This window comes from Mustela erminea, chromosome 17 (assembly GCF_009829155.1).
Source record: "Mustela erminea isolate mMusErm1 chromosome 17, mMusErm1.Pri, whole genome shotgun sequence".
Taxonomy (NCBI): Eukaryota; Metazoa; Chordata; class Mammalia; order Carnivora; family Mustelidae; genus Mustela; species Mustela erminea.
Window position 1 is genome coordinate 56,885,591 of NC_045630.1, and position 13,576 is coordinate 56,899,166.

General features: G+C 37.4%; 1 protein-coding gene across 2 annotated transcripts in view; it reads right to left on the reverse strand.

Annotated features, from left to right (window-relative positions):
- The window catches only part of GPATCH2 (G-patch domain containing 2), a 172,833-nt gene that overhangs the window by 67,866 nt on the left and 91,391 nt on the right, over positions 1–13,576 (reverse strand). For both annotated transcript variants that reach the window (XM_032317200.1, XM_032317199.1), the window contains exon 6: positions 978–1,045. In XM_032317200.1, the coding sequence (XP_032173091.1) occupies positions 978–1,045 (68 nt within the window). The remainder of the gene's footprint in view (positions 1–977; positions 1,046–13,576) is intronic.

Genomic DNA, 13,576 nt, shown 5'->3' on the forward strand with positions numbered 1-13,576 from the left:
AGAAATAGAATTAGCATCTAGAAATTCACCCAATAATTCATCAAAATTAAAGCTCGATTGCTTAATTTTTTTTAATTTTAATTTAATTTTATTTTTTTTTAATTTTTTATTTTTTATAAACATGTATTTTTATCCCCAGGGGTACAGGTCTGTGAATCGCCAGGTTTACACACTTCACAGCACTCACCAAAGCACATACCCTCCCCAATGTCCATAATCCCACCCCCTTCTCCCAACCCCCCTCCCCCCAGCAACCCTCAGTTTGTTTTGTGAGATTAAGAGTCACTTATGGTTTGTCTCGATTGCTTAATTTTTACAATCATTTAGTAAAGTAAATAAGACTCTCCTTTCTATTGCTACATGAAAATACACTCTGGTCCCCTCATAGTTCATGGTGGGCAGAAGCAGAGAGCAGAGAGGTACTGAGTTAAACAGTCACGTCCTCTGCACTTGAGTGCTTTAGAAAGAGTGGGGAGAAAGGGAGAGAGGAAGGATGAGCAGGAGAGCCTGATGCTACTTAATGTAATGAAAACGCAGTTCAAATCCTATCATAAATAAAAGAATGATTATATTCAAAAACAATTATTTACATTTATGCCATGGGTTGAAATAGTTCTTGTACAACTGTCAAAGACATAAGGTATTTGCTCTTTCTTAAGAAAGCTGCAAAATCAGGGGTGCCTGGCTGGCTCAGTGGGTTAAAGCCTCTGCCTTCAACTCAGGTCATGATCCCAGAGTCCTGGGATCAAGCCCCCGCATTGGGCTCTCTGCTCAGCAGGGAGCTTGCTTCCGTTCCTCTTTCTCTGCCTGCCTCTCTGCCTACTTGTGATCTCTGTCTGTCAAATAAATAAATAAAATCTTAAAAGAAATATAGAAGGGTGCAAAATTAAACTAACTTTACGAGAAATAGCTCTCAATTTCCTGCAAGGAATACACAGACTACCCCAACAAGATCCTACAAATCAGGGTGTACTCACTCATGGTGATGAGAATCTGGGGAAAAGTGAACCATCCTCTTGTTACTGACAGGACCAGGGGTGCTCACCTGAAAGGAGAGGTGAAACAAAAAATGTCACAGATGAGTTTCTTAAAAAAAAAAAATCCATTTGATGGATTCCAATCTAAAATGGAGAATAAAATATTAATTCTCAAAAGCTAATCAACATTGCATGGACCAAAAGGGTAATTTCAGTCCTGGTAAGAATGGTCTCTTGTTTTCACTTATTGTAGGTCGTCTGTTAGAATTTTAAGACTATTTTAAAAGTACCTTTATAATAAAAAGTTTCTTAAGCAGTAGACCACCGACTCTTGTTTCCAAATACTGCTCAACTGTGCATATATTTAATCATATGTGAAAAAAAGGAGGCTCACTTAATTAGTGTTGAGCAAGCGGTATTTCCAAAAACCAATTAACCAGAGTTAATTCATAAATATAAATAACATGTTTTATAGCGCACACTTCTTCAGTGCATACAAAAACCTATATCGAGGAAGGAGTCAGGAGTCCTTTTCATAGTTTTCCCATAGGTAAGGAATAATCTGCGTATTTATACAAAACAAAATGTAATTTCACCTAAAAGAACAATATTTTATCCCTGTTTCCAAGTAAAATTAAAAATGTGCTAAAGAATTGAAGGTTCAAAAATTGTTTCATAATATGGGCACCTGGGTGGCTCAGTGGGTTAAGCCTCTGCCTTTGGCTCAGGTCATGATCTCAGGGTCCCGGGATCGAGCCCTGCATGGGGCTCTCTGCTCAGTGGGGAGCCTGCTTCCTCCTCTCTCTGCCTGCCTCTCTGCCTACTTGTGATCTCTCTCTCTGTGTATTGAATAAATAAAATCTTAAAAATTTTTTTTTTCACAATAGAAGCAACTCTCATTAAAAAAACAAAATCAAAAACTGCACAACTTTTTATTTTACAGCGGGTTCTCAAAAGGGAGCGTGAGCAGCACCATTCGGCTCAGGTCATGATCCCAGCGTCCTGGAATCGAGTTCCACATCGGGCTCCTTGCTCGGCAGGGAGCCTGCTTCTCCCTCTGCCTCTGCCTGCCACTCTGTCTGCCTGTGCTCGTTCTCAATCTCTCTCCCTCTCTCTGACAAATAAATAAAATCTTTAAAAAAAAAAAAGAATGCGTCTACTACAGTTACAGTCAACAAGACCTGTATTCTGACAAAAAGCCCTAAGTTATGCTCTGCCATAATTAATAATAATAGTAATAATAATAATAATAATAATAACCCTCTGCAACTATAAAAATGCCACTTAAAGTCTACAATCAGAAAAATACCGGGGGCACCTGGGTGGCTCAGTGGGTTAAAGCCTCTGCCTTTGGCTCAGGTCATGATCCCAGGGTCCTGGGATCGAGCCCCGCATCGAGCTCTCTGCTCAGCGGGGAGCCTGCTTCCTCCTCTCTCTTTGCCTGCCTCTCTGCCTACTTCTGATCTCTGTCTGTCAAATAAGTAAATAAAATATAAAAAAAAAAAAAAAAAAAAGAAAAGAAAAAAAAAAAAGAAAAATACGCAAAGAGGCAGAAAAATACCTCTTAAAACAAACCCAACATTTTCAAAAAAACAATTTATCCCTTTATCGCCTGGGTCACAAGGATGCCGGCACACACTCTAAACTCCAAGAAATGCCAATATTGCAAATGTGTGCAGATGATGACATGAAGACCCCCACGGCAGGAGCACCACAAGTAAACATGTGGCTCAACTCCAGGACCACATCCTGCATTCACCTCAAAATGAGGTTTTCATGCTATTCCAGTGGGCATCCCAGGAATACAGTAATCCATTTTCTACACTGTGGCTCTGAGAAAAGCCGACGGTGCCTATGTCATGCTTTGTTAGAAGTTCATGATCGCATTATCTCGTGGTGGACCTGACACTTTTATTCAGTTTACAGTATGTTCTATGTACAGGCAACTTATTTCCTTTGCCAGGGCTGCTGACAACCTTTTCCACACTATATTAATCTTGTTTACTGACTTTATCTTGGTACAAATATCAGAAAACTGAACTTTTTATCTCAGAGAAAGAATAAACAACGTGTTGACAGAAGCAGAAGCTATTTTCAGGGCTAAAATTGCTTGTTTACCTGAAGCTATACTTATGGAAAAATGTTTAAGTCTTGCTCTGGCTTGAAATACATAATCTGAAATTTAATAAATGAAGAAATTGCACATATACCCATGTGATAAATTGCCTGATGAAAACAATGCAACTGAATACAATAAAACAGAATTTCTAACTAATTTATCCCACAATACAAATGTAAGCTTTCAATCTAGTCAGAAATAATCATATTGTGTATTTCTCAGAAATCATATATGTATAAATGATAAGCTCAATTCAATTGCTGCAAATGACTCACACAAGATTTACAGGATCAGAGAGAGATATTTAAATGACTTTCCATATTTACATAACATGTGGCCCTTCCTTAAAAAAAACAGGGGTGAATACCTTTTACTGTTATTTCAAGTCAATTTTTGTTTTACTTTGAAAGATATGCCAACAGCCATAATTTAGGATTATTGTTTTTTTGTTTTAAAGATTTTATTTATTTATTTGACAGACAGAGATCACAAGTAGACGGAGAGGCAGGCAGAGAGAGAGAGGGGGAAGCAGGCTCCCTGCTGGATGGGCTCAATCCTAGGACCCTGGGATTATGACCTGAGCCCAAAGCAGGGTCTTTAACCCACTGAACCACCCAGGTGCTCCAATTTAGGATTATATTTAAATGAAATCATGCAACGCTGAGATTCCCACATAATGGGCTTATCAGGGTTCATGTCACTGGTCTGCCTCAGAAGTAAAATGTTTTTACTCTGGGAACCTTTTGCGACTTTGTGACTAGACACCCCATACTGAAAATCCGAGAATAAGATCTTAATACAGAATTCAGCCTGTGGAAAGCAGGACTATAGTCAAGTTCCAATTTATTTTAAATGTGGAGGCATGGACTATTAGTAGATAATTCAAAGTATTAAAAATATCAAGAAACACTGTTATAAAATTCTTTCTAAAACTTTATAATTTAGGCTGAGATAATCATCTTTATAAAAATAAATAAAGCAGTTTGAAACATTACATTCAAGGAATAATTTCTAGTAAGCAAGTATGGCAATTACTGCGTTTTCCAAAAAACACGGCTTCATTATTCCAGGAATGTCTTAGAAAGAAGGAACACATTTAAAAAATCCTCTTTAAAATATCCAGTAAGACATTCACATATTAAAGTTTATTTGTTAGAAAAAGCAGATTTTATTCCACAAGATTGGATAGGTAACAGGTATCCTGTTCTTCATGAGAAACAGTATTTCCACAGTCCAGCTCTTGTTTGTTAGGACTCTGGAGACATTTATGTAATTAGCCAATATTTACTGATGACATCACACTATCTGCCCAGAATTCTTCCAGTTCATTTTTAAATGTTACTCCATCCATAGTGACTACAGTCATTCATTACCTATGTTTATTCCTCAAATTAATAAATGGAAAAAAGAGATACTGCAACCTAGAAAGGAATGGGTGGCTGCTAGATAACAAAGCATTTGCCCACTTCCGGCCTCTGCGGATTATGAAATAAACTAAAGCTAAAAGATCACGCGGGTCTTGGTTTTTGCTATTGTTGTTTACAATCAAGTCATCAACCTCAGAAAATGGGAATGTCGTAGTGACAGAAGAAAAGTGAGTAACCGTTGTACGAGAAAGTGCCACTGTCAAAATTCAGTAGGTAAGAACATATGGGACATTAGGCTAAATGGCATCAATGACAGAATACCTATTTTCTGCATTTCATTAGATACATTAAGACAATTTCCTATTCTTTGTATCACTGATTTATTGACCACCAATTTCATAACTTTCCTCAAAAGACAAGCAGAACACTGGGTTGTACATCTCCTTGTCATTCTGTTGTCACCAAACCCATCCCGTTCTTCTACAATGACATAACTGAAAAAACTACTTCCCAAATCAGGTAAACGTATCTGAGACACAACACTCTCCGGGGATTAATGAAAAGTTTGTTCAGTACAGATGGTATCCTACTCATATTTTCAAGGATTAAGGTTCCTTCTGTAAATGAGTGAAGTGTGATGGCCCCACAGACGTCCAGGAAGCCATTCCTCTTTGTTGTCTCCCTCTGTTCCAGTCATTCTCCTTCAACTTTGCTCTTCTATACAATTACATTTTATTCGCTTTCTACATGCTATTCTGCATCAGTGGCCACAATGACAAATACTCAGGGTGGCAGGCTGCCATTCGAAAGAAGGCCTTTCAGTTTTGTGAGGACCGGTCAATCAAATCCGCCCGGCCTCCAGGGCGCCAGGAGACAGTCCGTGAGCTCATCCCATGAGCCTCCCTGCCACTGTGTCAAGACCCGGAAGTTTTCTGCTTCTCTAAGGACCAGTGTTCATTTGACTCAACTTCTCTTTCTTGGAAGAAAGAAACAAGCCTTCAAAGTTTAGCAGCTCTGCATGAAGGCCCCCCTGGTACATTCAACAAATGTGTCAGTCAAATATATGTGACAGATATTAAGGAAAACAACTCAACAAAGCCAGGCTTCAAAATAGGACTTGAAACCCTGGGGGTAGGAGGTGAGGGAGGAGGGCAAAGAGATGAAAGGGAATTTATTATAGTTGCTTGTCTACACATTTATCTTCATTAAAAATCAATCATTAGAAAATAATATCCTGAAAGTTTGCAGTAACTGATTTTAATTAATGGCTGTCAAAACAGATGTATAAAATGTTCATCTTTTAACCCCTTCCAGAAAAATAAACACAAAGATTCCCCAAAAGGATTTCAAATGAGTTTTATATCGGTGTTCCAAAAAGTTCTGTTACGAGATAGGTGGAGAATGAATAAAATATTTCACTGTGTCATCTATTCGCATATATAATATCACAGAATGGTCACAATTCACAAAAGGCACAATCTATTTGGGAATGGAAAACATCAAGAAGATAACACTAGAATTACTTTTAAAACAACATACAGAAAAAATAAAAATTACTTTAGAATGACTTTTAAGGCAATACAAAAAAAATGACAATTCAGGTAGCATAAATGGGTATCATTTATAAGATTAAAGGGAAACAGAGTAGTTATCTGATTTAAGAGGAATAAGGGGGGGAAAGTCACCTGTGAGAAGGGAGTTGCATGCAATTATCTCTCCCTGCTCCAATCCATCTTACCAACTTGCCAAACTCAACTTTCTAAATCGCTGCTTTTTGCATGTCAGTTTTCTCATTCCAGAGCTATCCATAGCTCTACGCTGAAAGTAAAATTAAAACTAAAGAGAAATGCATTCAAAGTCCTTCTCTAATCCGAGCCTGACTTTCCAGGGTGATCCTTCAGCTCACGTGGTAACTGGCTGCTCCCCATGTGCTTAACCCAAAACTGCTCTACTGGATACAATTCACCAAATATTTACTATATAGTAAACGGTACAGAGTTCCCATTCTGTTGGGTGATTTTAATTATACTGTCACACTGAGTGATCTTTTGGATGTCTTGATAAAGTCCTGAGTTTAAGGAACCCCTTTCATTCCAAGATGGTTTTGAAAGAATAAAAGAAAAAAAAAACAGGCAATAATTCATGTGCTAATTCATATTTCACCTTCATTTGTCTAGACTTCTATTAAACTAAAACGTTATTTTACACCGGACTAACAGAAATCCTCTGTACTGGCCACAAGAAACTAAGAATTAGTAGGTACATGCAGAATGCCCGATGGGTGTTTGGGAATGTGCTGGATCAGAGGGAGAGGTCACTGTAAAACATTACCCATCAGGAGTTTTGGCTTCAGACAATGTTCTCCTAGAAGGAATACTCAGGTGGGAATATGATCCATTTCCGAGGGCAAATAAGTTACCTGAGATTTCAAAAACTGTTGTACTGAATGACTAAACTTACACACTGTCACTTGATTCACCAACTAAGAAAAATGCCCTTAGAATTTAATAAAACACAATAAATTACAGAAGGATATGCCAGGTTTTCATTTTAAAATTCACCAATATTCACAAACAACCTTGCTCTTATCAGATTTCACACCGGAATACTTTTATGGGGGGAAAACCCCTTATTAGGATCTATGTGTCATCTATTATTCCCAGCCCTCATGATAGCTAAATTATATTGGAGTGGATATAACACAATGCATGAATCTGATGATTTTACCTGGTTGTCAAGGTACTGTTCCATTATACTTTTAGCATTTTTTAAAATCCTTCCTGAGTAACATGAATAAATGAACAAAGAAAGTGTGATAATGACCACCATGACACATCAAAGAGTTAATATACTTGATAGAAATCTTATTATTATTACTCATGATAATGACTGTCCTAAACTTTATAGCTCTTGCCTGCTTGTGAGGTATTTTCACAGGCAAGGTGGGACAGAGTGAGGAAACATCATTACTCTCAAATACCAGATGACGGCACACGCCCGGATCACAAAGACTAAACAGCTAGATCTGAACTTCAATTGTCCTATTTACAACCTACTGCTTTTTCCCCTACAGAACTACACAAAGGAGACAATATGCCAAAGCCAGTGTTTTCTGTATTTGAGGATTTGCTGCAAGAAATGCTTGCCTGAATCTAGAATATACTCTTGGAAAACCTTCAGCCTGGAATTAGGCATCCAAGGATGGTACTCTGGCTCTCACTAGTAACTCTGGGTAACGTAGCGGGCTATTTTGGATATAGACAAGGATGAGCACAGTGGCCCAAACAAGGCTGCTGCCATGTGTTATGGATTGAGTAAGAAATAGCTCTACTACAAGGCGTTACAGCCAAAGTAGTCAAAAATTCAAAACTGTGCTAGAGAGGGTAAGCATTCCATGATGAGAATACACGAAGGAACTTGAAAAATTAGAGAACGCGTACCTTTTTTTTTTTCCTTCAGAAGCAGCTATCAATGCATATGCGAGATTATACCTTCAAACCAGAAAGGTTTTATGAAGAATCAAAAAAAAAATCAAATGAAATAAAGCACAGAGGAGCACAAGTCCTGCCTTTCAATTGCGGATTAGTCTTCCTAGCAGGAATCCATCTGTGTCAAAGAGAAGATGCTAACCTTTCCACTGCCAGAATCAACCAGAAGAGGTGAATGAAGACAGACTTTGGGTACCCGGAAGTTAAGCCCGGCACACGTTCAAGTAACACAGCACATACATTTCTCTAAAGGATCGTCAAAACCTGGATTATACTAAACTGATGCAGGTTTAGAAATACGTATGTGTACATACATATAACAACATTGGCAACAGTTATGTTTTTAATCTAAAACTAAACAATGTCATTATTTAAAATCCCTAAACAGTTTTTTTTCTAGTTAAAATAAGTCAGCATTAATAATTAAGAATTTAGAATGATTGGCCTATTAGAATAATAATACTTCTAATTATTAAGTGCATAAATTCTCATTTCTGGTATACACTAATAATGAATGATCTGAATGCTTTAATAGAAAAGATTAATCACTACATAATTAAAAAACAAATACAGCAACAACTTTTTTTATGCTGCTCCATGATAATAATTTCTTTTGAGTAAGAAACTAAAAATTAACCAGCTTGGAATGATGGCAAATAAAAAAGGTGGTTCACTTTGCCGTCCAGTTTAGTAGCAAGCTGTGAGTGGCCTCTGCTGGCTGACCAAAGGCTTCCTAAATCACTCATTTGTGATGCTTGCCATGTTATGGGCTTCGGAAAAATAAGATTATGCCCACATATATTTACACAAAATCCAGTGTGCATAAAGACCTGCCTTTTATAAAAGCAAATGCCAAATAATAAACAAAATGTACACAAGATGGTGTAAAGAAACTTTATAATATTCACCCCAATTCAACATATTTAGGTTATACTCAATATCTATACATCGCCTAAAATTTTAGTTTATATGCCATGATTGTATGTAGGTTATCTTATTCAATTCATATTGAGCAATCATACCCACATTTTAAAAAATAAATATTTTTCTTGAGACTCATGACATCTACCTGCATACACATGCAAACTTTTTCTCAAAATTAAGTGTATATTTAGCTTTGGTTACTGACTTTGCAGGGCAATTAAAGAAAGAATGAATAAAAAATCCTTTAAGGAATTAGATTTTAAAAAAGGCATTAACACACTTTATATAATGGTTTATGGAGATACTGTCCTGGAAGTGCAATAAAGCGAAGCAATTTTAAAGATTTCTGTATTATTGCACCTATGTTTGGGTAATCTTATATTCAAACCTTAAAGCTGCAATCAAGAAGCTGAATCTTACTAGTATCAAGTAATGTTAATTCAGTAATCATAATAGAAAAGAAAAAAAAGTTTCCAATTTTGCCCAGTACTTTTCTATTAATAAAAATCTGTACACGGCAGAATTTATGATTTTTTTATTTATCTATTAATTATATATGATTCAATTCATACTCTACCAATCTATCCACTTAAAATATACCCCATTAAAAATTATTATCAAATATGCCTAATGATGTCAAAAGGTGACTACATTTATTTTAAAAAAGTTATTGTTCTCACATGTGACAATACTTCAGTATATTTCAACCCTCATTTCAGAATTCAGTCCCATTATCTTGCCTGCTCAAAACTGTTCACAGGGTTAGCTAGCTGACATATAAGATAACCCTCCATCTCACTAGACACCGCTGGGATATGACACACTGACCCACAGTAAGCCCTTATTATTAGCCTGAAATATATAGCACGTAATGTAGCTCCTGCCAGGGAATTTGTTTATAAAAATCCTTTTATCTCTCTGGACATTCAAAATGCTTTTAAAAGTAATGTTCAACTGTTTAAAGGAATTTCAGACAATAAATACAAATTCTAATGGGTGCTTTGAAGTCTCCCCTCTTGTCTCCCACTATTCTGCAGAAGTTAAAAAAAAAAAAAGAGTCACATATACAGAAAATAGAAGCTAGAAAGTGTTTTCTTTTTGAAGCTTAGCTTATACAGAGTCTATTATATTAAAGACAGAACTTAAAAAACAAAAAGACGACTCAACAGCTCTCATTCCTAATGAGATTTACAACATACCGAAAAGCTAGGTACATGTAAAATTAGTTTTTTTTTTGTAGTTAGAAGAGGTCAGGGGGTAACACAGCAGTAAAGAGAATTATGATATTCAGCAAACACAACTGATAACATAAAAATATTTAGATGGCTTTTTGGGTGAAAATTCTATCATGTACATTAAAAAATTTACTTTAAGAATATAAGCAGACTCAGAAAATGTTTAAGTGCTTAGTTATAAATGACTTAAACTATAGTTAAAACACATGATCAACACTTCAGTAGTTAAAATCATTTTTTCTGTATTAATTGATAATTTATCACAATATCAATAGTTGTGCATATCTCCTTTTTAATTGTGTATTATTTTTCTACATTTTCAAATGTTTTTTAATAAACTAGTCAATTTCTTTCTACCTGAAGTTGATAGTGATATTGTATGCAATCTTAATTTACATTAAAAGAAAAAAAAATCACAGCTGTTTTTGATGTTTAAAAGATTGTTTCTAAGACTCTCAAGGATACATTGATAGTAATTGATAAGAAAAATGCTGATAGTCTTCACACTTTAAAGCTGATTATCTTAATATGGTTTATATTTAGCAAATAAAACACTTCAGATACTATAGTCTATAAACCGTTCTCTTGAGGCAAACATGCAGGCAAACACTCAACCTTCTATAATGTATTTCAAGACCTGACTGTTACACTGTAAACTGCACTGAAATCTTTCTATAACTTTAAAAAAAAAAAAAGCACATAACAGTGACTTGAAAGGCAAAGAGAGAGCAAGTATCAACATACGCAAATGAACTCTTAAGGTATAAAAGGCAAACTAGTCTTTAAAATATAAATGAGTGAATGAGTTAATTAAGAAATCAAATATTAGTTCATCAATAACTGTAAAATCTTAGTATAGTACATACCATCCTTCTTCTGGATTCGCAGCACAAATCCCAAGTAATAACTTAAACTTTTAGTATCTTCTGGCCAACATATATTTCAAGCAAAAAATCACACCGTAGAACTCTCCATTTTTTGGGAAGCTTATCAGTAGAATTTGCTTGAAATGGAAAGAAGCCAGTACCTAGCTGAACTCTGGTTGCACAATAACATCACTGGGCCAGCCGGCGGCAGCCATGTGAAGACAGTTCTGGCCAATAAGAAGGAAATGCAATCACAAGTGGAGCCTCTGAGGAAAGTTCTCTCAGTGGGATTTACTTTGTGGTCAGGAGACTTGGGCCCGTCTTTGCACTTCAGGTCGCCTGGGATACAGGCAACAACATCCGTTTTTTTGTGTAGGAGTGAAAGATGACAAGAATCAAACGTTTCCATCCTGCTATCCTTTATCTGGGTAATGAAACCATCAAATACCTTCCCATAACATGAGGGGTTAAAACAAAACCCTTGTTCAAGCCTCCATTACTCCAGCATCTTTATGCAGCAAGGTTAATCCCTCATGAATAATAATAATAATGATGATGCCATTATTGCCATTAAATTCTACCTTTCTTCTTAAAAAACCAAAACCATGCCATTAAGGTCAGGAGTACACTGAAAGAGATACTCAATATCTAATTTATATGCCTAGCACAGAGCTAGATGTGGTAGAAGATTCTGAAGGACTGCATAACAAACCCTGCTAGGGATGTGGGGTGGTTTGGTCAGTTAAGCGTCTGCCTTTGGTTCCCATCATGATCTAGGGTTCTGGGATTGAGTCCTGCATCAGGCTCCCCGCTCAGCGGGGAGTCTGCTTCTCCCTCTCCCTCTGCCCCTCACTCTGCTCATGATCTCTTTCTCACATAACTAAAATCTTAAACAACAAAACACAAAAAACAAACAAAAAAACCCCTTCTAGCTACTATGTTGCAAACTTAAAAAATATGAAACCAATGCAGATTAAACAAGTGCTAAACTGTGTGCACTGAGATCGTAACTGCCAACGCAGCTCACAAAAGAGAGATCGTTATGGCCCAACTTAACAAATTTGAGGAGGAGATGTGGTTTATGCTGAGTGCTAGAGATGGGTAGGGTTTAAGCTGAAGGAAGGAGGGGAATTATATGCTAAACACAGATATGAGGTAAGGATCATAAGGGTATATGTTTAGAAACAAAGACATAAGCCTGACTAGACCATAAGTCTGCTGGGAGAAAAGAAAAAAAAGTTGGGTAAGTAATCAAGTTTCAGAAATCCAGAAATCCAAATATGGCTTATTCTGTAAAATAATCTACGTGCAAGGCTTCCAAGCTTATGCTAGATTATCCACCTAGTTGATACTGTCCAACTCCAGTGGGAAGAGAGAGTCCCAAATAAAAATGAATAAAAACAAACAAAAAAGGAAGTAATAATTTCATATTTTAAATTACTGTACTTTCATCTTCACTAAATCCCTATCCCTTGCTGCTTTGGGGTTTCTCTACCAAGAGCCTGGGAGCAGCCCCCTCTTCGAGGATGGCTGGGCTGCAGCGCTTCCTGCCCTCTCACTCCCGTAGACCATGAAAAGTAGAGCTGGAGTCGAAGTAGGGGGAGGAGCTTAGGAACCCAGGTTCTGATTGCTCCCGCCTGTCTGGGGCAAGGTCAAGTGCAAGATCAGGGAAGTGCGGGGAACTAAGGCTCAAGTCTGCCTCCTGAGGCACAGCTGCTAAGGAGGAAGTCTCCAGGAGAGGCCACATGTGAGTTGGCACCCTGCCCAAACTGGCACAGGAGGAAAAATGCCCCATCTGTGGAAGGAGGGGGCTAGAGAGATCGCCTGAGAGTGCTACTGGTTCCCCTCAGCCTGGGTGACTCAGGAATTTCTGTAACCTAGTTGGTGGTGGGGTGTGTGTGTGTGTGTGTGTGTGTGTGTGTGCTCAAAGAACACAGGGACTTGGAGATCAGGGGCAAAGGACGGGAATCCATGGGATTCAATCATGGGTACTAGCATGAGACCTCAAAAGACCGGAGAGAACCAGATTCATGTGAGTGAATGAGATACCGGGTTTCAGACTAGACTAGACTAGCCAGCCGGAGATCAGCAAGGACCAAACATAGTGAACAGACAATAAGATGGTGACAGAAACTACGGGAATCTCCTCCAAGACCTCCACGGCATCCAAGTTCCTCCTTGCCATCATGGAGAGAAGTCGGTGGGAGGGGGAGAGCTACAGGACCAAGCCTTTGTTAGAAAAAGGGTCAGCTGCCCAAAGAAATATTCTATACTGTGATCCAGTGATTGGCAAATCTGTATCACTTTCCGCAACCCCTGCTCCACACTCCATGCCCTCCTTCCCCTAGTAGCTGTAAGTGAAACCTCATGAGAAATATCCAATGTCCTAAATAAAGAAGATCCATTTTCTTTTGTCCAGCTTTTAAGTTTTTGCTCCACTACACTTATAAACTGACATCAGCTCTTTAAAATAGTCATAGATAGAATTATCCTTACATTAGAGTAGATGAAGATCTTTCTGTGTGATCCATAAATAAGCAGTAAAGCATAAATGTTACTAATTTAAGCTCTTTCTCGGTTTCACAGCAAAATTCCACATA